Source organism: Narcine bancroftii, chromosome 5, assembly GCF_036971445.1.
Source record: "Narcine bancroftii isolate sNarBan1 chromosome 5, sNarBan1.hap1, whole genome shotgun sequence".
NCBI classification, from domain to species: Eukaryota; Metazoa; Chordata; class Chondrichthyes; order Torpediniformes; family Narcinidae; genus Narcine; species Narcine bancroftii.
Window position 1 is genome coordinate 180,437,815 of NC_091473.1, and position 25,231 is coordinate 180,463,045.

The following is a 25,231-nucleotide window of genomic DNA, read 5'->3' on the forward strand; positions in this document are numbered from 1 at the left end:
GAGCGCACTCACCGTCCCCCATTCTCTGTTCCTCCAACTCCCTACCCCCTTCCCTCTCCACTCAGAGCCGTACCCCCGCTCCCCATTTGCTGCTGCACCCCCTCTCCCTCATCCACCTGTGGGGCCCCTTCCTCCCTCCCCTGCCCCTTCCCCACCCACCCCCTCCTCATTATAGCCAGACACGCTAATGAAGACCCCAGGCCCAAAATGTCGGTTCCCTGTTCCTCCCTGTGGACGCGACGTGACCTGCTGAGTTTCCCCAGCTCGTTTGTGCGCTGCCCTCGACTTCCCAGAGACTTTCTTGTTTAACCAACTTTATTTCCAATTCTGCAACAAACACAGCAGGTTACATACTGTCCAGATACATGTTCAGTAGGTGTGTGACAGACCCCGACTCTCGATCTTCGCTCAGTGTATTTTACACACGGGGGGGGGGGGGGGAGAAACGGGACAGAGGAGCAGTGTGCAGTGACACACAACCCCAACACCCCCGAGATCGCGCACAAAGCCCTCAGCACAGTGCAACCCCCTGGCCTGCGTGCACTTTCTCGGCGTGGTCCCTACACGTGCACCCCACACAGGCACAGACAAACGCACTCGCTCCCTTCAGCACAGACTCACTGAACTCCTCATCTCACACATCCCTTGGCACCAGCACGCGCAAGCCCAAACCTTGGGCGCGTGTGGGGGACAGCTCCTTGGTTCCAGGGTATGGATGAACGCGTGTCCCAGAGCAAGCTCGGACAGGCAGCCACGGTCTTAAGTGCTCACCTGCATACACAGACCCTTATGACACGCACCCCCTCTCCTGCACACACTCACACTCTCCTCCGCAGCCCACATCACCACAGACCAGTGATTCTGCACCCGATGATTCCACGTCAACGAGCTGGAGGGAACTCAGCAGGTCACTCAGCAGCCCCGGACAACGCCTCAGAGCTGGACACTGGTTAACCCTCCACCCCCCTCCCCCCAACCCCGTCACCTGCGGAGTTTCTCCATCACGTCTGTGTCTCCCTTGACCCCAGTGTCCGAGGACTTTCCCCACTGAACTGACGGCACAAAGTCACCGTCCGCGTTCAGGACCAACCCCCAAATTCACCTGAAACTCAGTGCAAACAGAGAGGAACAGCAAACAAGCACGTTTTAAGTCTCCAGAATCATCCCACCCTCCCAATTCAGGAGCTCCCCTTGCCCCCGCGTCCCCTTCCCCTTGCACCCTCTTTCTCTTGCCCTGCGTCCCCCTTCCCCTGCATCCCCATGCCCCCACCTATTAATTCCCATTAGAAAAAATAACCATGTAAAAATGGCCATGGTGGGGACTGCATTCTTCGATGAAAAGATTAGTTTCGTCTTTAAAAAAATTTAAAAAAAACATTTACACACAAAGGCCCAGTTAGTAATCCTGCCATTCTGCTCAAGAACTTGCCGTTAGACTTAAGGCACAGAAGTTTCTGGAATCCCTTGGTCCGTGGGTTGCTGATGACCAGGGGAGTGAGGTAGGGTAGGGAGGCATCGATGCAGATGGGCTGGAAAGGGGCTTCAATGCAGGGGCGGTCAGTTGGACGCCCTTGGATTGTGCTTCAGTGGGAGATGGGCAGTTGGCAGGTTCTGGGGAGGGTTACAGGAGAGGGAGGGGGAGAGAGGAGGGAGGAAAGGAATGGTGGGTGAGGGGGAGAGCAGTGGGTGAGGCAGGAGAGTGGTGGGTGAGAGGGGAGAATGGTAGGCGAGGTGGGGAGAGCAGTGGGTGAGAGGGAGAATGGTAGGTGAGGTGGGGAGAGCAGTGGATGAGGTGGGGAAGAGTGGTTGGTGAGGTGGGGAGAGCGGTGGGTGAGGGGGAAGAGTGGTGGGTGAGGGCGAGAGCGGGGGGAAGAGTGGGGGGTGAGGGGGAAGAGTGGTGGGTGAGGGGAGAGCGGGGGGAAGAGTGGGGGGTGAGGGGGAGAGCGGAGGGTGAGGGGGGAGCACGGCAGGTGAGGGGGAGCGCGGCGGGTGAGGGGGAGAGCGGCGAGTGAGGGGGAGAGTGACGGGTGAGGGGGGAGCGTGGCGGGTGAGGGGAGAGGACCAGTTTAGGGGGGGGGAGGGGAAAGAGGGGAGAGGAAATGTTATTGGGATTTCTCTCTGGGAAGGACAGGATGACTCATCTGGGAACACAGTAGATTGGGGAGATCATCAGAGAGATGCCAAACTGGAGAATGTCGAAAATGTTTTCTTGGCAGGTTCCGTGAGGATTCCAAACTCCGATTTCACGGGGAAGGCAGATGTCGACACGCGGGTGTAACCCAGCTGCCTCAAACTTCATCCAGCCCACATGGTGTCAATCCAAGGGATAAACCTCGTGACTTCGCATTAAACCACCAGACTCTCACGACTCACTGCATCATTCTGCAGAGAGAATGAAAAAAATCTTTAGACCAGCACAATCCAGGCCCTTCAGCCCACAAATGTTGTGCTGACCCATATAAATCTACTCCACAATATTCCCCCTCCTTCCCCACATCCACAACCCTCTATTTCCCTTCCATCCATGTTCCTAAGTGTCTTTTAAATATCCCCAACGTTCCACCCATGGTAACACATTCCAGGTCCCCACCGCTCTCTGTCTCTCCCCCAAACCTCACCTTGTACACACCTGGTGTTTGCTGATCCCAACCTGGGAAAGAGGTGCCGGCCGTCCACCTTGTCTGTGCCCCTCAGAATCTTGTTGACAGAGCATTACAGCACAGAAACAGGCCCAGTCCCACTGACCTGCACCCAGTCCACATCACTCCATAGGCCTCCCATCCATGAACCTGTCCCAATTCTTCTTCAATGTTCAAATTGAGCCCACTTTCACCACTCAGCTTGTTCCACACTTCCACCCCTCTCTGTGTGACCTCACAGATCTTGAACTCGATTCCCCCGACTAATGAAGCCCAGTGTCCCTTCAGCTTTCTGAACTCCCCCATCATCCTGCATGGTGACCTTGAGAGATCGATGGACCCCAAAGGTCCCTCTTTTCCTCCACACTGTTAAGAATCTGACCATTAACCTTGTTCAAGTTCCATCTTCCAAAGAGCATCACTTCACACTTGCTCGGATTGAACTCCATCCTCCCAACTCTGCATCCTGCCTATATCCTGTTATAACCTACAACAGCCTTCCACTCTGTCCACAGCACCTTCAAGACAACTTGCTTGAGGGGCTTCCTCCCGCTCTCAGCCCCTCAGATCTCAGTGACAGACAGAATCTAGACTGGGGTCCTTCCCCATGATGCCCTCACGTTGGCTGCACCTCACTGCGCCCTTCACCACGTCCTCCCGCAGCCTGGAATGTGCCGGTTGGCGGCGTTCCCTCCCCAACTTCTCCACGCGCTGGAGTTTCAGGTAGGATGATCTTCCAGCTGCTCTGGACAACTGGCGGTGTGCGTGTCTCATCTGTCAGGCTGCTACCGGGGATGGGCTGTGGCCCAATCAATGCAGAGGGATGTTTAATTCAGAGTGGAGGGAGAGTACACTGCACACAATGACCTTCTGGAGCAGAGAAGGGTGAGAGGAGACTTGATGGAGGTCGACAAGATTCTGAGAGGTTTAGACAGGGTGGACGGCCAGCGCCTGTTTCCCAGGCGGGAGAGGCAAACACCAGTGGACGTCTGAACAAGGTGAAGGAAGGGAAGTTTAGGGGACATTTTACACAGAGATTGCAGGGGGGCGGAGTGGATCTGGAATGCTGGAACATTGGGGGCATTTAGGACTCAGATACATGGAAGTAAAATAGAGGGTTACACGGTAGGGAGGGGTTAGTACATTTTATAAGGAATATATGGGGCTGAAGGGCCTGTTCTGAGCTGTAGTGTTTGATGTTCTAACAGTTGGTCACCGAACTACATGAAAGATAGAAAGAGGGCAGAAATTTACTGGGAGGTTACCCAGACTTTAGGACCGAGTTACAAGGAAAGGTTCAACAGGTTTACACTTTATTCCCTGCAGCGTAGAAGAATGAGGGGAGATTTGATCGAGTTATTTAAAATGATGAGGGGGAGAGAGAGTAAATGTAGGTCGGTTTTTCCTACTGAGGGTCAGTGAGATACAAACCAGGGAACGTGGGTTAAGGGTAAAAGGGGAAAGGTTTAGGGAGGGGAACAACTTCACACAGAGAGGGGTGGGAATGTGGAACGAGCTGATGGGATGAATGTGGGCTCGGTTTTAACATTTCAGAAGAATTTGGTCAAGTACATGGATGGGAAGGGGTTAGAGGGATATGGACTGGGTGCAGGTGAGTGGAACTGGGATGAATAATAGTTTGGCATGGACTAAAAGGGCCAAAGGGCCTGTTTCTGTGCTGTAATGTCCTGTGGTTCTTGATGATTGAGAAGGGGTTTTGGCTCGTTGGCCTTGAGAAATCTGCTGCTTCCTGCCCCACCCTCCCCAAGGCTCCCTGCACCGCCCCCCCCACCTTACCTTCCGCAGCCTCTTCTCGTTCTTGCCCCGGGATGACACCGACTCCGCCTCGTAAGGCGGAGGCAGGGGAGGGTGTTTCTCCCGGCCGTTCCTCTGCGGCGCTGAGAGGGCGGAGGAGGCGGTGGAGGACCCAGCACCTCGCGGGGGTCTCTCCCGCAGGAAGTCGTCCCGGCGAAAGCGACGGCCTGCCTCCAGCTCCGACAGGTCATCCCGGCTCCTACTCCTCCTCCCGACAGGGATTGGACCCCTTCTGCGGCTGGGGGGGCCGGGGGAATCGGCATCCGAGCCGCGACGGAAAGGGGGCTCACGCCCGTGGTCTGCTCGCCAGCCGTGGTGGGAGTAATCCCACCAGCCCCCGTCATCCAGACTCTCCATCGAGCGGGCGCGCTGGTGGGACAGGGCTCGCCCGTACTGGTGGCGCGAAGACCCCCACTGCGAGGCGCTGCCGAAATCACTCTCCTCATCTCCGATGGGGGCCAGGGCTGGCTGCCTCGACCTCGCCGGGAACCCTCGTGGACCCCGGGCCTCGTGCAGGGACGAAATCTCACTCATGGCGGACGCTGGGGGGGGGGCAGAGGGTGAGAGATGCAGAACGAAGGGAGGGGGAGAATGATGCGCAGGGAGAGAGGCAGTGAGGGGTACAGAGTAGAGAGAGGGAAGGGAGAGAGAGAATGAGGCGTGGGAAAGAGAATGAGGGGAGGGAGCAAGGGGGAGAAAGGGAGAAATGGAAAGAGGGGAGAGGTGGGAGGAGAGGTGAGAGGGGGAGGGAGAGCAGGGGGAGAGAGGAAATGAGAGGGGGGACTGTCTTTTCCCCCAGGGTTGGGGAATCTAAACCTGGAGGGTTTTAGGGGGAGGGAGAGATTTAAAAGGTGGGGGGGCCTGTGGGACAAAGGGGAATTCAGTGGGACGGGGGTAGAGGGTCCATGGGACGGGGGTCGGAAGGTCCGTGGGATGGGAGGGCGGAGGGTCCGAGGGATGGGCGGGCGGAGGGTCCATGGGATGGGGGGGCGGAGGGTCCGTGGGATGGGAAGGGGAGGGTCCATGGGACGGGGAGGGGGGTCTGTGGGATGGGGGGTCCATGGGTCGGGAGGGATCTGTGAGATAATGGGGGGGGGGGGGGGTCCTGTAAAATGGTTTCAGCTCTGGGATGGGTCCAGCAATGAGGGCCAGTCTCAGACAAACAGGAAGAGCTCGTGGCCAGCAAGGGGGAGCTGGGCCAAAGGGCCTGTTACTGCGCAGGAAATGGCAGGGGCTCACTCACCATTCTCGTACTTGCTGACAGGGCTGCGGGGGTCCCGGGGGTCAAACTGAGCCAGCTCCTTCTCCACGTAGTAGAGAACCCGCATATCGTCACCATTCTGGTCCGCACGAATCCGGTAACCGCTCCTCACTGGAGGGGGGAGACGGGGGGAGAGTGGCTTGAATAACAGCTGTGCAGGTGGGGTGGGTGATGAGAATAAAATCTCACCTGGGGCGGGGGGATGGGTAGAAATAAAATCCCGTCTGGGGGATGTGGGAGTTAAAGTCCTGTCCGGGAGGGGTGGGGTTGGGAGGCTGCTTAAAATCCCGTCTGGGAGTGGAGGGGTGGGAGATTTTAAAAATCCTGTCCCAAGGGATGGGAAAAGGGGAGTGTAAGTGCCCACTCACAGATAAGCGTGCGCTCACACACAGACACACTCCCACTCACACTCAGACACACACCCGCTCACTTACACTCAGTCACACACCCACTCACACACACACCCACACGCACACATCCACCCACTCACACACACACACCCACTCACACACACCCACCCACTCACACACACCCACCCACTCACACACACCCACCCACTCACACACACACACCCACTCACACACACACCCACTCAAATATACACCCACTCAGACACGCCCTTGTGTGGATCCACACCACCCGATGAGCAGGCCAGCCGCTTGCACACTCACCTGAGTTGGTGGTGTCCTGGTCGTGAAGCAAAGGCACGCGGCTGTGGTTCCCAACTGCTCCGTGTGGGGTGGGGGGGGAGAGAAAGGGTCAGTGCGGGGCTTGTGATGCAGCAGGCAAGGCCATCTCCACACCCACCCCATCCTCCCTGCCCCCTTCCACCCACCCCACTCCCTCCTCTTACCCCACTATTCCCTCCCACCCCTTCACCCCCCTTCCCATTCCCCTCCCATCCACTCCTCCCACCAACAAGAGAGAGTGAAACATTGGATCATCCCCTATTAGGGAACAAGGCAGGTCAGGTGACAGAAGTATGTGTAGGGGAACATTTTGGGTCCAGTGATCATAATGCCATTAGTTACAGGTTAATTATGGAGAAGGATGGGTCTGGGCCTCGGGCTAAGATTCTAAATTGGAGAAAGGCCAATTTTGAGGAAATGAGGAAGGATCTTGAAAGTGTGGATTGGGGGAAGTTGTTTTCGGGCCAGGACATGTGAGGTAAGTGGACGACTTTCACAGTTGACATTTTGAGAGTGCAGAGTTTGTACGTTACTGTCAGGATTAAAAGGTGAAGTTCGCAGGCAGAGGGAACCTTGGTTTTCAAGGGATTTTGGGGATCTGGTTCGGAAGAAGAGAGAGGGGTAGAACAAGTAGAGGCACATGGAGCAAATGAGGTACTTGAGGAGTGTTACAAATGCAAGAGAAACCTCGAGAAGGAAATCAGGAAGGATAAAAGAAGACATGAGGTTGATTTGGTAGAGAAACGTGAAGGGAAATCTTCAGGGTTTCTACCGGTATATCAAGAGCAAAAGGATAGCAAGGTGCAATATTGGTCCCCTTGAAGATCAGGGTGGACAACTTTGTATGGAACCAAAAGAGACAGGAAAAGGGCAGGGAGTCGTGGGAAGGAAAATAAGCAGGGAAGACATGGAACCTGTACAGGTTAAAGAGGAGGAGTGCCTGCTGTCTGAAAGCAAATAAGGGTGGAAAAATTCCCAAGATATTCCCTTGGACCTTGAGGGAAGCTCATGTAGAAATTGCAGGGGCTCTGACAGAAACATTTAAGATGTCCTTAACCACTGGTGAGGTGTCGGAGGATCGGAGGGGAGCTCACGTTGTTCCGTTGTTTAAAAAAGTCTCCAAAAGCAACCCTGGAAATTACAGGCCGGTGAGCCCGATGTCAGTAGTGGGTAAATTATTGCAAGGTGTTCTAAGAGATTGGATATACAATTATTTGGATAGCCAGGGGCTGATTAGGGAAAGTGAACATGGCTTTGTGCATGATAGGTCGTGTTTAACCAATCTTAAAGAGTTTATCGAGGAGGTTACCAGGAACATTAACGAAGGAAAGGCTGTGGATGTTGTCCACATAGGCTTCAGAAAGGACTTTGACAAAGCCCCACATGGGAGGTTAGTCAGGAAGGTTCAGACGCTCGGTGTTCATGGTGAAGTCGTGAACTGAATTCGACAATGACTGGACGGGAGAAGCCAGAGAGTAGTGGTGGACGATGCTTCTCAGACTGGAGGCCTGTGACTAGAGGTGCCTCAGGGATCGGTGCTGGGACCAGGTGTGTGTGTACTGTCCAGAGAAATGCTGTGGGCCAAACTGGATATCTGGCAACAGATGGAATTTAATGCAGACAAACGTGAGGTGTTGCATTTTGGAAGGACAAACCAAGAAAGGACGTACACGGTAAACGGTCGGGCAGTGAGGAGTGCAGTAGAACAGAGAGATCTGGGAACACAGATACAGAATTCCCTGAAAGTGGCATCACAGGTGGACAGGGTTCTAATGAGAACTTTTGGCATATTGGCCTCCATAAATCAAAGTACTGAGTCCAGGAGTTGGGATGTTATGGTAAAGTTGTATAAGACATGGGTGAGGCCATATTTGGAGAATTGTGTGCAGATTTGGTCACTGAACTACAGGAAAGATCTCAATAAGATAGAAAGAGGGTAGAGAAAATTTACTAGGATGTTGCCTGGACTTCAGGAACCGAGTTTCACGGAAAGGTTAAACAGGTTCAGACTTTATTCCCTGGAGCGTAGAAGAATGAGGGGAGATTTGATCGAGGTATTTAAAATTATGAGGGGGAGAGACAGAGTAAATGTAGGTCAGGGAGATACAAACCAGAGGATGTGGGTTAAGGGTGAAAGGGAAACATTTAATGGAGAACAACTTCCCACAGAGAGGGGTGGGGGTGTGGAACAAGCTGAGATGATGAATATGGGCTCAATTTTAACATTTAAGAATTTGGACAGGTCCATGGATGGGAGGGGTATGGAGGGATATGGACTGGGTGCAGGTCAGTGGGGAGAGGCAGAATAGCAGTTCAGCACAGACTAGATGAGCCAAACAGCCTGTTACTGAGCTGTAATTAATCTTTCATTCCAATGACCAGAATGAATGCGAAACTCGTGCACGGTGTAAGCCTCTCCGGACCCCCCTCCAGTCCCAGGAACGCCCTGGCCCCAGCCTCTCCAGATCCCCCTCCAGTCCCGGGAATGTCTTGGTCCAGCCTCTCTGGACCCCCCCCCCCCCCGTACCGGGAACGCCCTAGTTCAGCCTCTCCAGACCCCTCCCTCCAGACACGGGAACACCCAGTGACACCCTTCCTGCAGCTGGGTGACCGGAACTGCCTGCGATCCTCCATTGTAACGGGATATTCCACCTCTTGGACTCATCTGGGAATGAAGGAACATGGAGGGTGCTGGAATCTTTTGATATTTTATCGAACATTTTAACGATGGAGCGCAGAATGAGACTTTCCAGTCTATGATTCCATTAAACCGTGCATTTTGGAGAGTGGGGGGGAAAATGGAGCAGCTGAGAGAAGGGCCAATGCAATGTTGGCGTTCATTTCAAGTAGGATAGCATGGTTGGGGTAGTGGTTACCGTAATGCCATTGCAGTGCCAGCAATCGGGACCTGGGTTCAAATCCCGTGCTGTCTGTATGAAGTTTGCACACTCTCCTATGTCTGCTTGGGTTCTCCACCGGGGACTCCACTTTCCTCCCGCCGTTCGAAACATACCGGGGGTAGGGTTGTAGGGTAATTGGTTGGCACAGGCTCGTGGTGTATTTAAGGCAGAGAGGGACAGATCAGTCAGGGCATCAAAGGTTATGGAGAGTGGGGCTGAGTGGGAGGGTGGATCAGCTCCTGATGAGAACAGCAGGGCAGACTTGATGGGCCGATAGGCTGACTTCTGCTCCTATAACTGGTGGCTTTGTGGCAGTATCACGGTGGGGGGGGGAAATTCCTGGCGGACCTCGGCGGATTCGAACCTGGATCGCTGGCCTCACGTCATGTAGAGTTGGTGAGAGAGAACCAGCCCATGTCCCCGCACTCTCGGGGAGAGGGGTGTGCACAATATATCTGTGAGCACGGGTGTAGTCATGGGGGAGGGTCTCGGAGTCCACGAGGGTCCGGTTACCTGAACTCGCTCCGTCAAAGTCTGCGCTGTAACTGCCATTGAACTGCGTCATGGGCACCATGACAGGGTGAGGAGGGGGCACGTTCATGTGGCCCGTGGGCACGTAGGCACTGGGTGCGTATGAACTCGGGGCGTAGATGCTCGGGACCCCAGCTGTGGCGGCTTTACCTGCGTGGTACACTGATGGGGGGGGAGGGGTGGGAGAAGCGGGGGGGGCAGAGAGGGGGTGTGGGGGAGGGGGAGGGAGAGAGAGAGAGGGGGAGGGAGAGAGGGGAGGGAGAGAGGGGGGAGGGGAAGAGACATGGTGAGCAGAAATAATCTGTGGGATCTGGAGGCCATTCAGCCTCTCTCTCCATCCTGTTCCCCACTGGAAACACATATAACCCTCCACCCTTTGCTTGTTTTATGCCCACAGCCCCCCCACCCACCCACCAGCCTGGGGTAGGGCGAGAAATGGGTTAGAAATCCTCCCCCTCTAACCACCTGCCAACACAGTCAAACACAACCTCCAGGAAGCCAAGCTACAATCCACTCCACCCCTCTCTCTCCCCCACCCTCCCCCCATCCCCTTTCCCTCACGCCACCTCTCTCCCCCCCTCTTCTCCCTCCCAACCTCCTCTCTCCTCCACCCCCACCACCTCCTCTCCTCCACCCCTCTCTCCCATCCCCTCTCCTTCACTCCCCCACCCCCTCTCCCTCTCTCCCCCCACCTCTTCCCAAGAGGCCGGGACTCACGTGCGTGAGGGCAGCAGCACCGGTCTGGGCAGCAGGGGCACCGCAGGTAGCAGCAGCAGGTGTGTGGACAACACTGGCACCAACAGATGCTGATCAGGATGACCAATAGCAGGGCTCCCAGCAGCACCAGCACCACGAATAGCCAATCTGAGGGCAGAAGGTGAGAGGTCAGGGGTCAGTGGCAGGCATGCAAGGTGAGGGCGCCTCTGGGACTGTGTTACGTAGGAGAGTGCCCACCCTCTCAGGCACTGCCCGTGGAATGTGCACCATCTCATATGAACGCTGTTTTATTCAGCGCACCATCTTGAGTGCAAGCCGTTCGGCACTATACAGAACCAGCGTCTGGTTTCAACACTGGACACAGGGTGCAGCCCACCTGTACAGATGTAGCCCACGGCCTGGAGTTCAACTGCAGGCATGCGCACACTAATACACAGTTATATACACACGTGCAAATTCACCCACTTGTGTGCAGTTCCCACACACATTTTCAATTTTTATGTAACACAGTGGCTTGAGCAACTGCCTCTCAGCTTCAGAGACCCGGCTACGATCGACGATCGCCAACACATCTGTGGGTGTGGGTGAGTGATAGAGAGAGAGAGAGAGAGAGAGAGAGAGAGAGAGAGAGAGAGAGAGAGAGTGAGTGAGTGAGTGAGTGAGTGAGTGTGTGTGTGTGTGTGTGTGTGTGTGTGTGTGTGTGTGTGTGTGTGTGTGTGTGTCTGCAGGGGATTGAGCGTGGGCCAGTGTGTGGACGAGAGTGTGAAAGAGAGACAGTGTGTGTGTATATATACAATGTGCACAATTTTCCTGTGGTTGTGAGAGATATTGCACGTGAGATTGTGTGCGCACGTGGCTGTGTGCACCCTTTACCATGAGCGAGCGAACTCGTGCAATTGTGCGAGCTGGGACATGCGTATCTGTGAATGTCAACCTGAAGCTGGGCTTTGCATCCCCACATCCCCCTCCCGTGGCTATTCCCAACACCTCTCGTAACCGCCCATTGTTCCCAAACCCACCTGTGTACGCGCCCGGAGTTTGCACGTTCTCAACAACCATGTGTTCCTGTTTTCACCGCTGTTCCATGGACATGGGGTGGTATTTGGGGGTGGGGGGGGGGTGTTAGCAGGTCTATTGTACACAAGGATGTATTTGGATGGCAGGGCCATGCCTTTACAGCGCCAGCGATCAGGACTAGGGTTCCAATCCTGGTGCTGTCTGTAAGGAGTTTGCACGTTCTCCCCGTGTCTGTGTGAGTTTCCCCAGGGGCTCCAATTTCCTCCCACTGTTCGAAACGTACTACGGCTCAGCAATAGCCTGTCACCGTGCTGAATGTCTACATTTAAATTAAAAATTAAATCTATGTACCGTCAAGTGTTAAGAAACTAACTTGATGTGTTTATCAAATTCAATGAAGTTCACTGATTGAGTTTCTCAGTTTTTAAACAACGAACTTGTCCAGGAGGGAGGAAGAATTTTGGTACTTGGTAAATTTTTATTTACGGCACGGTGGCAAATTACTGGTGAAAATATTGCCATAAATAATATTTTTTCAGATCAATAAAAAGGAGACAATGTAAGGCTGTGTCTGGGGGTCGTTGATCATTCAGGTGACGGGGTGGGGAGGGGGGGGGGAAGAAGCCGCCCTTGTGCCGCTGGGTGCTCGTCTTCAGGCTCCTGGACCTCCTTCCTGATGGTAGAGTGAAGAGGGCAAGGCCTGGGTGGTGGGGGTCCTTGAGGGTAGAAGGTGCTTTCACAAGGGTGTAAGGTGGGGGTGTACCGTGGGGCGAGTCCTGAATGGAGGCATTGATGAATTAGCCGGTTGAGGGGGAGACTCACTAAAACTCCCAACCACACCCCCCGAAAATTCAATCGTCCCCAGTCCTGAGCTCAGTACCTTGCATGTCCCCTATCTGGACACCAGGCAAAAGGTCAAAGGTCCCTTCTGTTGTTCTGCCTGGAGAACAAAAGAGAGGACAACTCGGTTACCACTGGACAGCTGGCCTGGATTCACCATCCACACATGGGGTGGGTGGGAGAGGGGAGAGCTTTGCCTCCCCAAATCCCCCTCCCACCCATTCCCTCACCACCCTCGCTAGACCCACCTGCCTGTTTTTGATCCCATGTCCCTCTAAATCCATCCTATTCACGGATCCGTCCAAGTTCTTCCCACCTTCCCCCCCACTCCCCCACACTCCCCAGATCCTCTGATCACTAACTCTCCAAACACTGCTTTTGTCTGGACGCCTGCCAATATTTTGCTCACATCTTGTCAAGGGGCTCAGGCCTGGATCTTTATCTTTGCTTCATAACGAACACTGTTGGACATGCTGAGTTTCTCCAGCTTTGAGTTTTTACTTCAACCATGGGGTCTGCAGACTTTCATGCTCCTTCATTGATGACCATCCTCTGCCTTTCTGTATCCACCCAGTCCAAGGCCTCCTTGGATCCCACACCTCCTCCCTTTCTGAATGAGCTGGGCACTGTTGACCTCATCACCTGACTGATCTATGTGCACCCCATCCAACACCCCCTTCATCAAAGTTCTTCAGTTTTCCAGGAATCCTTGGAGGGGGGGGGGTGCAATTCACTGGTTGGGATGTTGATGGGATTCAGGGAATTTCTTAGGATTGAGGGATTTTTGAAAATTTATTTATATGTACAGCTCAGTAACAGGCCCTTCCAGCACACGAGCCCAATTACACCTAATCGACCAACAACCCCCAGTACATTTCAAATGGTGGTAGGAAAACTCTCCTCCTCCCCCCACCCCATCCTCCCTCCTCTCCTCCTCCCCTTCCTCCCTCCTCCCTTCATCCTCTTCCTTCCCTTCCTCCCTCCTCTCCTCCTCCCCCTTTCCTCCCCCCACCCTTTCCTCCTTCCACTTCCTCCTCCTGCTCCCTCCCTCCTCCTCCCCCAATCTTTTTATTCAATCTCTAAAACATGGAATCTCAATCTAGAACACAGATTCTTGCTCTAGAATGCAGATTCTTGTTCCAGAATGCAGAATCTGGATCTTGAACACAGAATCTGGATCTAGAATGGAGAATCTGGATCTAGAATGCAGAATTTGGATATAGAACACTGAATGTTTTTCTCTTGTACCCGATGAGGTCCCCAAACCTGAACCATTGGATGCCCTTTACCCCCTCCGGATACTGCGTGACCTGATGAGTTTCTCCAGCACGTCCGTGTCAGGTTGTATTAATGATATGATTCTTGAAATTTAAATTTGATTCCATCACGTTAGAAGCCGATTCTGGCCCTGGAAGCCCGTGACTCCCAATTAACCTACAATTCCCAGGGAGGAAACCGGAGCCCCCAGGGAAAACCCACAGACATGGGGAAAACGTGCAAACTCCTCACAGACAGCGTGGGATTAGAATCGGGACACTGGCACAGTAACAGCGTTATGCGCACCGTGCCGCCCTGGTTTCGTGGCATGTAGTCACTTACCCAACACAAGCAGCTCCACGTAAGCCTCGTTGTTGCCAGAAAGGTCTCCAAAGGCGTTCACGGTGCAGTAATACACCCCACTGTCTCCCCACGCCGTCTGCTCAATGCTCAGGTCCGCGTCTGGGGAGGCACAAACGAGGTTAAAAAGTAGGGGACAGGCCCTTCAGCCCATCCATTCACAACTATTGTTCTGTTCAATCCCAACGACCTGCACCCAGACCACATCCCTCCCATCCATGAATCTTCCCTTAAGTGGTGAAATCCAACCTGCGTCCACAACTCTCTGCATGAGGTTCCCCCTAAACCTTTCCCCCTTAACCCACATCTTCTGTTCCTGTCTCTCCCACCCTCAGAGGACAAAGCCAGCAATCGGGACCAGGTTTCAAATCCCGCGCTGTCTGTGAGGAGCTGGCATGTTCTCCCCATGTCTGTGTGGGGGGGGCTCCGATTTCCTCCCATCGTTCAAAACATACCAGGGGTTGTAGGTCAATTGGGTGTAATTGGACAGCACAGGCTCATGGGCCAGAAGGGCCTGTTACCTTGCTGTAAATTTAAACTTTAAAAAGTCCAAAACTGTAACTCAATTCTTCAAGTAAATCTTCTCTGAACTCTCCCAAGACAGAAGAAGATCCCCCCTAAACCTTTCCCCTTTCCCCCTTAACCCATGTCCTCTGGTTTGTATCTCACCCACCCTAAGTGGAAAAAGCCGACCTACATTTACCGTCTCTCCCCCTCATCGTTTTAAATATCAAATCTCCCCTCATTCTTCTCCGCTCCAGGGAATAAAGTCCGAACCTGTTGAACCTTTCCCTGTAACTCAGTTCCTGAAGTCTGGGCAACATCCCAGTAAATATTCTCTGCCATCTTTCTATCTTATTGAAGACATGGGTTTAAGGGACAGGGGAGATGTCAGGGGAAAGTATTTTATGGAGAGAGTGGTGGATGTGTGGAATGGGCTGCCGGCCACTGTGGTGAGGGCGGATACGTCAGGGTCCTTTAGAGACTTTTGGATAGGTACATGGAGCTTAGTATAATAGAGGGCCATGGATAAGCCTGGTCATTGCTGAGGTAGGGACGTGTTTGGCATCACTTTGTGGGCCAAAGGGCCTGTACCATGCTGTAAGTTTTCTATTTTCCATGTTCTATGACCAGAACTGCACACAATTTTCCAAATCTGGCCTCACCAATGTCTTATACAATTACCAGAACATCCCAACTCCTGGACACAATACTCTGATTGATAATGGCCAAGATGCTACAGGCCTTTGACCATTTTCCTGCCATTTCAAACGTATTGAGTTCTTTCCTGTGCTAGAGCGATCCGACTTTCTCCTGGCATGATCCCGTCATCACCACACTAGATTCTATCCCCCTACTCCCATGGTGATGCAATGGGTGCGTGGGAGGTCACTAACATGGTCTCGGGTGGGGTGATGTGCACCCTTCCCACACCCCATCAGTACATCCATGAGGCCAATGAACCCGGTGATCACACCTACCTCCCACCCGTCCCTAGAACTTGGGAGGAAGCGGAGAAAATCCTTGCGGACAGGGCCGCATTCGAAACCAGGGCTGCTGGCCTGTGGCAGTGCTGCGCTAAACTGTGAGAAAGTGGGCATCACAGCCCCTCACATCCACACGGGGGTCACATGCAAGGGGACAGGCGTTTAGAGGGGAGGGAGAGTGAGGCAGATGTGCAGAGCAAATATTTCACATGAGGGAGTGGTGGGTGGCTGGTACTGGATGATAAGGTTAAGTCCTTCAGCCCAACTCTCCCTCTCACACTGGTCCCACCTGCCCTGCGTCCCTCTCAACCCGTCCTATCCAAGGATCCGTCCAAATGTCCCACCCACACTGGTCCCACCTGCCCCATTGTCCCTCTCAACCCGTCCTATCCATTAATCCGTCCAAATGTCCCACCCTCCCCACGTCCCTCTCAACCCGTCCCATCCACGGATCCATCCAATCTTTTCTTAAAAAACGTTGCACTAGTCTCTGGCTCAAGCCCCTCCTCCAGCAGCCTGTTCCACACACCCACCGCCCTCTGTTCCTGGTAAATCACTCTCCCCTTCACTTTAAACCATTTCCCTCTGGTTGCCAATTCCCCTGCCCTGGGGAAGACTCTCTTCGTTCTCCCACTCTGTTCCCCTCCTGGTTTTGTGCGCCTCTATGAGATTGCCCCTCATCCCTCCTGTGCTGTGCGGGATAAATCCCCAGCTGGCTTCACCTCTCCCTGTAGCTCGGGCCCCTGCTGTAGCCCTAGAAGAAGTCATGCTCATCCCAGATGAATCTGAAGGAGGGGATTGACTGAAAGCTGCAGATGGAACCATAGAGCATTACATCACAGAAACAGGCCCTTCAGCCCTTCTAGTCTGTGCTGATCCATATTCTGCCTAATCCCACTGACCTGCACCCATATCCCTCCCATCCATGTACCTATCCAAATTCCTCTTAAACATTAAAATTGGGCCCGCCAATTTATATCTGATTTGTGTGTTTGGTGCAGATTTTAATGGGCAACAGGAAAATCCGCAGAGGCCCGGATTCCAGTGCAATCCTCAGAAGTCCTGGCCTCACGGGGCCAGGTTAAGAGCTGGGGCTTTTCTCTTTGGAGTGAAGAAAGATGAGAGGAGACTTAATAGAGGTCGACAAGGAACTTGGACAGGGTGGACGGCCAGCACCTGTTTCCCAGGGCAATAGTAGCGAACACCAGGAGACGTGTACACAAGGTGAGGGGAGGAAAGTTTAGGGGAGTTACAGAGAGCGGTGGGGGTCTGAAATGCGTTTCCCAGGGAAGGGTGGAGGCTGGTACAATAGGGACATTTAAAAGACTCTCAGACAGACACTTGGATGGAAGGGAAATAGAGGGTTGTGGGTGTGATGGAGGGAAGGGTTGTGGCGTTCAGCCAGCACAACATCGTGGGCCGAAGGGCCTGTACTGTGCTGGAATGCTCTGCTTTCTAAACTGAGCTGGCGAGCTCACTCCCGTGCCGCTCCATGTCCTGGCAGGGTGATTGAAAACAGTCTCTGGCCAGGGTCTCTGGAATTGTGCGTCACCGTTTAAAAATAAGATTGAGATAAGGAGATTACTTTTCTTCTCCCCCTCCCCCCTCTCTCGAAACACCAGGAATGGAGGCAAGGTAGAAGGAAGGGAGGTGAGAGGGTGGGGTGGGCTGGGGAGGAGGAGGAGGGGGAGGGGAGGAAGCGGCAGGTTGGAAAACTGGCCGTCACGCACCACACCAGCTCACCGACCGGCAAGGCGGTTGGTGCTCACTCACTTCCAGCAGAGGTAAGGGTGGCCAGGGTTGAAAACACCCTGTTCACACCTCCCCCTCCCATCCTACCCTCCCACCCCCTCAGCCCACAGTCACAAGATGCTGCAACTGTTGAAATCCGATCACAGTTCCCTGGGAATGAGAAAGGTTTTCCAAAGCCAAGGGCTCAATTTCAGAGGTTTCAATCATCGAACACTACTGTCCAGAAACAAGCCCTTGAGCCCTTCCAGTCCATGCCAAAACTCTTTTATGCCCAGTCCCACTGACCTGCATCCAGTCCATGTCCCTCCAAACTCTTCCCATCCATGGACCCGTCCAAATTCTTCCTAAATGTTAAAATCAAGCCCACATTCACCACCTCAGCTTGTTCAACTCCTCCATGGCTCTCTGTGGGAACAAGTTCCCCCTAACCTTCTCCCCTTTCGCCCTGAACCCATGTCCTCTGGTTTATATCTCACCCACCCTCAGTGGGAAAAGCCAACCTACATTTACTCTTTCTCTCCCCCTCATCAATTTAAATATCAAATCTCCCCTCATTCTTCTCCGCTCCAGGGAATAAAGTCCAAACCTGTTTAACCTTTCCCTGTAACATTTTCTGAAGTCTGGGCAACATCCTAGTAAATCTTCTCTGCCCTCTTTCTATCTTATCGATATCTTTCCTGTTGTTCGGTGATCAAAACTACACACAATTCTCCAAATTTGACCTCACCAATGTCTGATACAACTTTACCACAACATCCAGCTCCTGGTCTCAATAGTTTGATTTATGAAGGCCAATGTGCCAGGGTGGTGTCTGTCACTGGGAGATGGGGGAGGGGAGTGTTTTGCAACAAATTGGGCCCCTCAGTATATACCCCATTTATACTCATTACATTTTTTAGGTCAAAAAAAGAGGGGAATTCGTCTTTTACACAGGTCAAACTTTTGACAGCGGTTGTATTGTTCAAGGTGTCGGGCGGCCAGGAACTCAAGAAGGGCAGGCACCTGGGGTGTCTGGGGCTCAGACAGGTGGGCAGCCTGGTGTTGGCAGCTCGGACAGGAGGGCAGCCAAGAGCTCGGATGGGCGGGAGCTCTGATAGGCAGATGGCCAGGCGTCGGGGGCTCAGACAGGCGGGCAGCTTGGACTGGAGGGCAGTCAGGAGCTCAGATGGCCAGGAGCTCAGATAGGAGGGGTGATCTTTGTCTATTCCAGGGACAAAGATAGATGCTAGTGCGGGGTTTGACTTTTCCATGGGATCGGCAAATACACGAGTTTAAATGGTATTTATTGTCTGTGATTTTTTTTTTGGCGGTTGCTTGAATTCTGGATAACAGGGACTTTGCTGGTTTTTTCTTATTGTTATGTGAGAACAAAAGGAATTCGAGCAGTCACAGTGAATGCCCATCCCCGCCCCGCCCCCACCGAACCCTCCCCGACACCTCACCTCCGATAATGGTGATCTTTCGGCCCTGGTAGAAGTCCCCCAGAGTCACAGCCTTGCCCTGCTTAGAGGCGACACTCCTCACCGTCCTCGAGGTGTCGGGACAGTTGACGTAGGGGTTGTAGTTCGGGTCGGCCTGCAGGAGCTGGTCGTTGACCTGGCTCGTGGGGCTGCTGGGGTTGAAGGCATCTTGGAGCCGGCTGCGACAGAATGACTTGTACTTCCACACCACCATGGGGGGCTCGGTGGTGGTGGACTGATACTGGCACTTCAGCACGACCGGTTGGAAGAGAATCGCCACCTGCCACGGATTGGGAGTGTCAACTTGAATCGCCCCACAGATACCTGCGAAGGGAGAAAGTGAACGGGTTACAGAGAACACTACACTCCAGTACAGGCCCTTCTGCCCACGATACTGCACCAACCCATTTGACGGTCTCAACAACTTTTCCCCCACTCATACACCACCTTAAACTCTGTCTTTCCCCCCTCATCATTTTAAATCTCAAATCTCCCCTCATTCTTCTACGCTCCAGGGAATCAAGTCTGAACCTGTTTAACCTTTCCCTGTAACTCGGTTCCTGAAGTCCAGGCAACATCCTAGTAAATCTTCTCTCCCCTCTTTCTATCTTATTGAGATCTTTCCTGTAGTTCGGTGACCAAATCTGCACACAGTTCTCAAATTTGGCCTCACCAATGTCTTTTACAACTTTACCATAACATCCCAACTCCTAGACTCAATACTCTGATTTATGGAGGCCAATGTGCCAAAAGCTCTCGTTACAACCCTGTCCACCTGTGACGCCACTTTCAGCGAATTCTGTATCTTTGTTCCCAGATCCCTCTGTTCAGTGCCCGACCGTTTACCATGTCCATCCTTTCTCAGTTTGTCCAAACTGCAACCCCTCACACTTTTCTGCATTAAATTCTATCAGCCATTTTTCCAGCTGGTCCAGATTCCTCTGCAAGCTTTTTTAAATTTTTGTTATTTTTCACACTATGAACCATACTAACCAAAATACACACAAACATTTCCCTCTTGAATATACACAGTGTCATTTTCTCCCCTATTTCCCCGATTCCTCTGCAAACTTTGAAAACTTTCTTCGCTGTCCCCAACGGCTCCAATCTTAGTGTTATCAGCAAATCTTTTGATCCAATTCACCACATTATCGTTCAGATCATTGATATAGATGACAAACAACAATGGTCCCAGCATCGATCCCTGAGGGACCACTTGTCACAGCCTCCAGTCTGAGAAGCGTCGTCCACCACTACTCTCTGGCTTCTCCCATCCAGCCATTGTTGAATCCAATTCAGTTTCACCATGAACACCGAGCACCTGCCTAAATAATATCCAATGTGGGACTTTGTCAAAGGCCTTACTAAAGTCCATGTAGACAACATTCACAGCCTTTCCTTCATCAACATTCCTGCTAACCTCCTCGAAAAACTCTAAGATTGGTTAAACTAGTCCCTGGCTATCCAAATAATTGTATATCCAATCTCTGAGAAAACACCTTCCAATAATTTACCCACTACTGACATCGGGCTCACCCGCCTGTAATTTCCAGTTACTTTTGGAGCCTTTTTTTTAAATAACATGAGCTCCCCTCCGATCCTCCAGCACCTCAACCATGGCTAAGTTCATTTTAAATATTTCTGCCTTTCTACCTCGTATCCCCTACAGTAGAAGTATTACAATCCAGACTGCTCGGGAGTTGGGTCAGTCCGGATTCTCCGGCAGTACTTCAAATTTAAGGACTACAGAGGAGCTGTCGATAGTTTATTCATCAGCTTCAGTTACCAAAATGAACAGTGTAACAGAGAAATAAAGTCAACAAGAGTGGTCGTTTGTGTGGATCTGTGGCACTGTCACACATGAAAGGCCATTAAACTTAAAAATATAAGAGTTTTCAAAACATCCAGAATTCTGGCATCTGGATTTTTTGGTCTTTTTCTGTATTTTCCTTCTGTCCATGTGTCTATCAGAGTTTCCTAAACGCCCCTAATGTTCCAGCGTCCACCACCATCCCTGGCGAGGCATTCCAGGCCCCCACAACTCTCTGGGTAAAAAAAACTTCCCTCCCCTCTTTGTATACACGTCCTCTGCTTGCTGATCCCACCCTGGGAAACAGGCGCTGACTATCTATGGCCCTCAGAATCTTCCCACGTCTCCCCTCTTTCCCTGCCTTTTTCCATTTCCCTTTCCCCACCCCACATCTCCCTTCTCCCCACATCTCCCTCCCCACATCTCCCTCCCCACTCTCCCCTTCCACAACCCCCTTCCTCCTCTATCTCCCCCTTTGCTCTGTTCCCCTCCCCACCATTCCCTCTCCCTCCTTTTCCTCTCTCCCGCCACCCTCCATCGATTTCCTCCTCCCCCTCCATTCCCTCTTCCACTCCCACTTTTCCCCCTCCCCTACTCCCTCCAATCCCGCTCTCCCTCCCTTTCCTCCCACTCGCTCTCCCCCGCCACCCATTCCCTTTCTCCTCCCCTCCATTCCCTAACTCCCTCCCTCTTCTTCCCTCTTCCTCCCCCACTTTCTCTTCTCTTTTCCTTCCCTCCCGTCCCCCACCGAAACCCCCCACCCACCCTCCAGGAGAACCCCTACCCACCGACCTGCCACACTGAGCAAGGCTGCAACCAGCCACGGCCCCATCGTTCCAGCTCCGCCGGCCATACCTGGAGCCCACTCACCTGGGCGCCTGCAACCTCAGAGCGCAATGGGGTCGCCCCACCCTCGTATCGGAGCTCGCTGCCTCTCCTGTTCACCCCCTCGACCCATCTGCAGCCCCTACCCCTTTCATCTAAGTCTTTGCAAATCCTCCCTTCTTCATCCCCAAAGAGAAAGCCTTTTCCCCCTGCAGTGAGAGACCCCTTTCCTCCCCAAGCGCCCCTTCTCCCGAGCGGTGGTACACTCCAGGTCTCAGGACCGTGTTGCAACCTGTCAATCATGTCCTCCCGTGACGTCACCGGCGGGGGGGGGAAGGTGTTTGCATTTCTCCAGGACAAACAAATCAGAAACTTTCTACCTAACTTCCTGCTCACTGGAGGCCTGCTGTTAAATATTAAACAGGCAGCTCAAAGTCCTTCCTCTTTCCAAACTTTCAGATCCACTCCTGAAACCAAACATGGGGGAGGAGAATTTGCAAATACGCCACACGGATTTTCCAATGCAGAAGGGAATCCAACTTTCTGTTGCCTTTCTTCCTCCCCCTCCCCCCTTTCTCTCCCCCTCCCCCCTTTCTCTCCCCCTCTCCATCTCACTCTCTCTCTCTCCCCCTTCTCTCCTACCTCTCTCTTCCCCCCCTTCTCTCCCACCTCTCTCTTTCCCCCCCCCTCTATTCCCCACCCCTCTCTCTCTCTTCCTCTCTCATTCCCTCTCCCTTCTCTTTCTCCCCCACCTTGAAACCATGTACTCTGGTGTTTGTTGCTGTCCAGGCGCTGACTGTCCACCCTATCAAAGCCTCTCGTGATCTTGTCGACCTCTATTGTCATCTCTCATCCTTCTTTGCTCCAAAGAGAAAAGTCCCAGCTCTGAGAACCTTGCCTCATGAGAATCAGAGTTTATTGTCATGAACATGTAAAGCTAGTATGAATGAAATAAGGAATACTAGACTGGGAGTTGAGATGTGTGAATAAGGACAAAGGCAGATTCATGAATAAGGACAATGACATGATGGGACCCAGACAGGATACCCCATGGTCTTTTAAGTTTACAGAAACTGTACGTAGGGAGACAGAATTACCAAAATGCCAAACCAATCCAGGAGGCAGAAGAATGTTAAGGGGGGGAGGGTACCTCTATACTGAAATAAACTGTATAAAAGTTGGGTGAGCCCCAGTGTGTGTGTGTGTATTCCCAGGGAAAGGGGAAGCACACAACTTTGCACTGTTGTATAATAAATGTTCTTTGTTCTCAATTTTTGTCTTGAGCGAAATCTGTGAAGGTACTTCTGTTTCTCACAGATATTAATTACATTAAAAATAAATTTGTGCAAAAGAGGAGAAAGTGAGGCTGTGTCTGGGTGTCGTTGTCCGTTCAGGAATCTGATGGCGGGGGCGGGGGCGGGTGGGGGGGGGAAGAAGCTGTCTTTGTGCTGCTGGGTGCTCGTCTTCAGGCTCCTGGACCTCCTTCCCAATGGTAGCAGAGTGAAGAGGGCACAGCCTGGGTGATGGGGCTTTGAGGGTAGTGGCTGCTTTCTTAAGACACCGCCTCTTGTAGACGTCCTTGATAGAGTGGTCTGGTGCCCGTGATGGCATTGGCCGAGTTAACAACCCTCTAGAGTTTATTCTTGTCCTGAGCTTTGGTGCCAGGCACTGATGCAGCCAGCCAGAATGCTCTCCACAGTCCACCTGTAGAAGTTTACGAGAGTCTTTGGTGATAAAACAAATCTCCTCAAATTCCTCCCGCTGGCAAGCCTTCTTCATGATTGTGTCAAAATGAAAGCTCCAGGTCAGATCCTCAGAGATGTTGGTACCTAGGAATTTGAAGTAATTGACACTCGCAACTGCTAAGGACTGGTTCAAGTTGTCCAATCCAGGGCAACATCCTGGTAAATCTCCTCTGCCCCCTCTCTACAGCTTCCACATCCTTCCTGTAATTAGGTGACCAGAACTGGACACAATGATCCACATGAGGTCTTATCAGAGTTTGACAGAGCTGCAACATCATCTCATGGCTCTTGAACTCAATCCCCCGACTAATGAAGTCCAATGCACCTTGTCATATATATCATGCATATGCACTGAAATTCTCATTTGTGTCAGCAGTTAGACTTATTTTGTCCTCCATTTTCAGTTCATTTCCATTTGTGTGGGACTGCCCCTTTAGGAGAATAAATTTAACAAAACCCTGCCAGCTTTGACATTTGACTGTGAGCTGACAGTCCGGCTGAGGACAGCAAATCCCAAAATTAGATGCACCTAGAGAGGAAGTGACCCTGGAAAACCCAGATGCAGAGACCATATGACCAACAGATTCCAGACACAGTTTGCTCAGAGGCCCTCAATGTTGTGCCAACCCATATATGCTTATCAAAAAAACACTAAATCCTCCCTACCACGTAACCCTTTTTCTTTTCTCTGTCTGTCCAAGATTTAACTTGTCCACGTTAAATTGCAATGGTGGCGGATGTGGAGTGCATGGACTAACTACAGCCATTCCCTTCCAGCCCTGATCTCTGTAGGGGGGGGGGGGGATGTGGTGGGAGCAGAGTGCATGAACTAACTCCAGCTGGGGAGTGTTCCCTCACACTCCTGACCCATGCCTTTTAGACTGGGTGTTGGGGGGTGGGAATGTGGCAGAAGCCGAGTGCATGGACTAACTCCAGCCAGGGGATGGGGAGAACATTCCCAGACTCTCCACACCTGCTGGTAACCTGGTTTTTGTTGGTCAGCAGGAACCTGCAGTGAACTGTGAGTTCCAGGGTTGAGACCTGGAACCTGTTGGTGAGGATGTTCAAAATGGGAGGGGGTGGCTGCTGGTGACCTGGAATGTTCCCAACTGGTCCGCTGGAGCTGGGGTTTTCAGCTGCTGAGGACGGCGGAGGCCACTGGTTTCTGCTGGGATACTGGGGTGTCTAAAGCTACTCGTGAGCTGGAACGTGCTGGTGAGGATGTCTGAGCAGAGGGCTGTGGGAAATGGCACCAACCATTCGTTGCTGGGGCCAGCAGAGGCTGAAGGTGAACGCAGTGTCTGAATGCCTACAGTGCAGTAAATTATGTAAGTTGTCCACGCATCAGCACAAAACAACGGGACGAGCGCTTGAGGCTCTCACTTTCACTCTCTCACACTCACTCTCTCATATTCTCATGCTCTCACACTCACTCACACACTCATTAATGTTCACTATCACACTCTCCATCTCCTTCACACACTCACTCCCTTTCACTCTTTCACACACTTTCACTCACACCCTCACTCACACTCACTCTCACACATTCACTCACACTCACTCTCTCACATACACACTCCCTCTCACTCTCTCACATTCACTCTCTTACACTCTATCACACACTCACTCACTCTCACTCTCTCCCACTCCCACTCTCACTCACTCTCTCACACTCTCAATCTCTGTCACACACTAACTCACTTTCACTCTCACACACTCAATCACTTTCACTCTCACACACTCTCTCTCACACTCACTCACTCTCACTCTCTCCCACTCCCACTCTCACTCACTCTTTCACACTCTCAATCTCTGTCACACACTAACTCACTTTCACTCTCACACACTCAATCACTCTCTCTCACACACTCACTCCCTTTCACTCTCTCACACTCACTCTAACTTACACACTCACTCACCTTCGCACTCTGTCACTCTCTCACACACTTTGACACTCACTCTCTCACAATTTCACTCATTTTCAATCTGTCACACTCATTCTCTCACACCATCACCCTCATTTTCTCTCACACTTACTCACATTCATCTCTTACACTCACTCTCTTGCTCACCCTCACTCCCTTTCACTCTCTCACACACTCACTCATTTTCACACTCACACATTC

General features: G+C 52.4%; 1 protein-coding gene across 3 annotated transcripts; it reads right to left on the reverse strand.

Moving 5' to 3' along the window:
- Window positions 1-297: 297 nt before the first annotated feature.
- lsr (lipolysis stimulated lipoprotein receptor) lies at window positions 298-21,475 on the reverse strand. Of its 3 annotated transcripts, none has more exons than XM_069939930.1 (10): window positions 21,406-21,475; window positions 18,708-19,049; window positions 14,009-14,128; window positions 12,450-12,509; window positions 10,553-10,699; window positions 9,818-9,997; window positions 6,387-6,440; window positions 5,698-5,826; window positions 4,437-4,996; window positions 298-2,382 (listed from the first exon to the last, which is right to left on the reverse strand). In XM_069939930.1, exons 2-10 carry the CDS (start codon window positions 18,937-18,939, stop codon window positions 2,347-2,349), a joined length of 1,518 nt encoding a protein of 505 aa, XP_069796031.1. In that variant the 5' UTR covers window positions 18,940-19,049; window positions 21,406-21,475; the 3' UTR covers window positions 298-2,346. The 3 variants fall into 3 exon arrangements, with proteins under 3 accessions (XP_069796031.1, XP_069796029.1, XP_069796030.1); XM_069939928.1 differs by having other exon boundaries at window positions 21,328-21,409; XM_069939929.1 differs by lacking the exon at window positions 12,450-12,509 and having other exon boundaries at window positions 21,328-21,409.
- Between the last annotated feature and the right edge of the window lie 3,756 nt (window positions 21,476-25,231).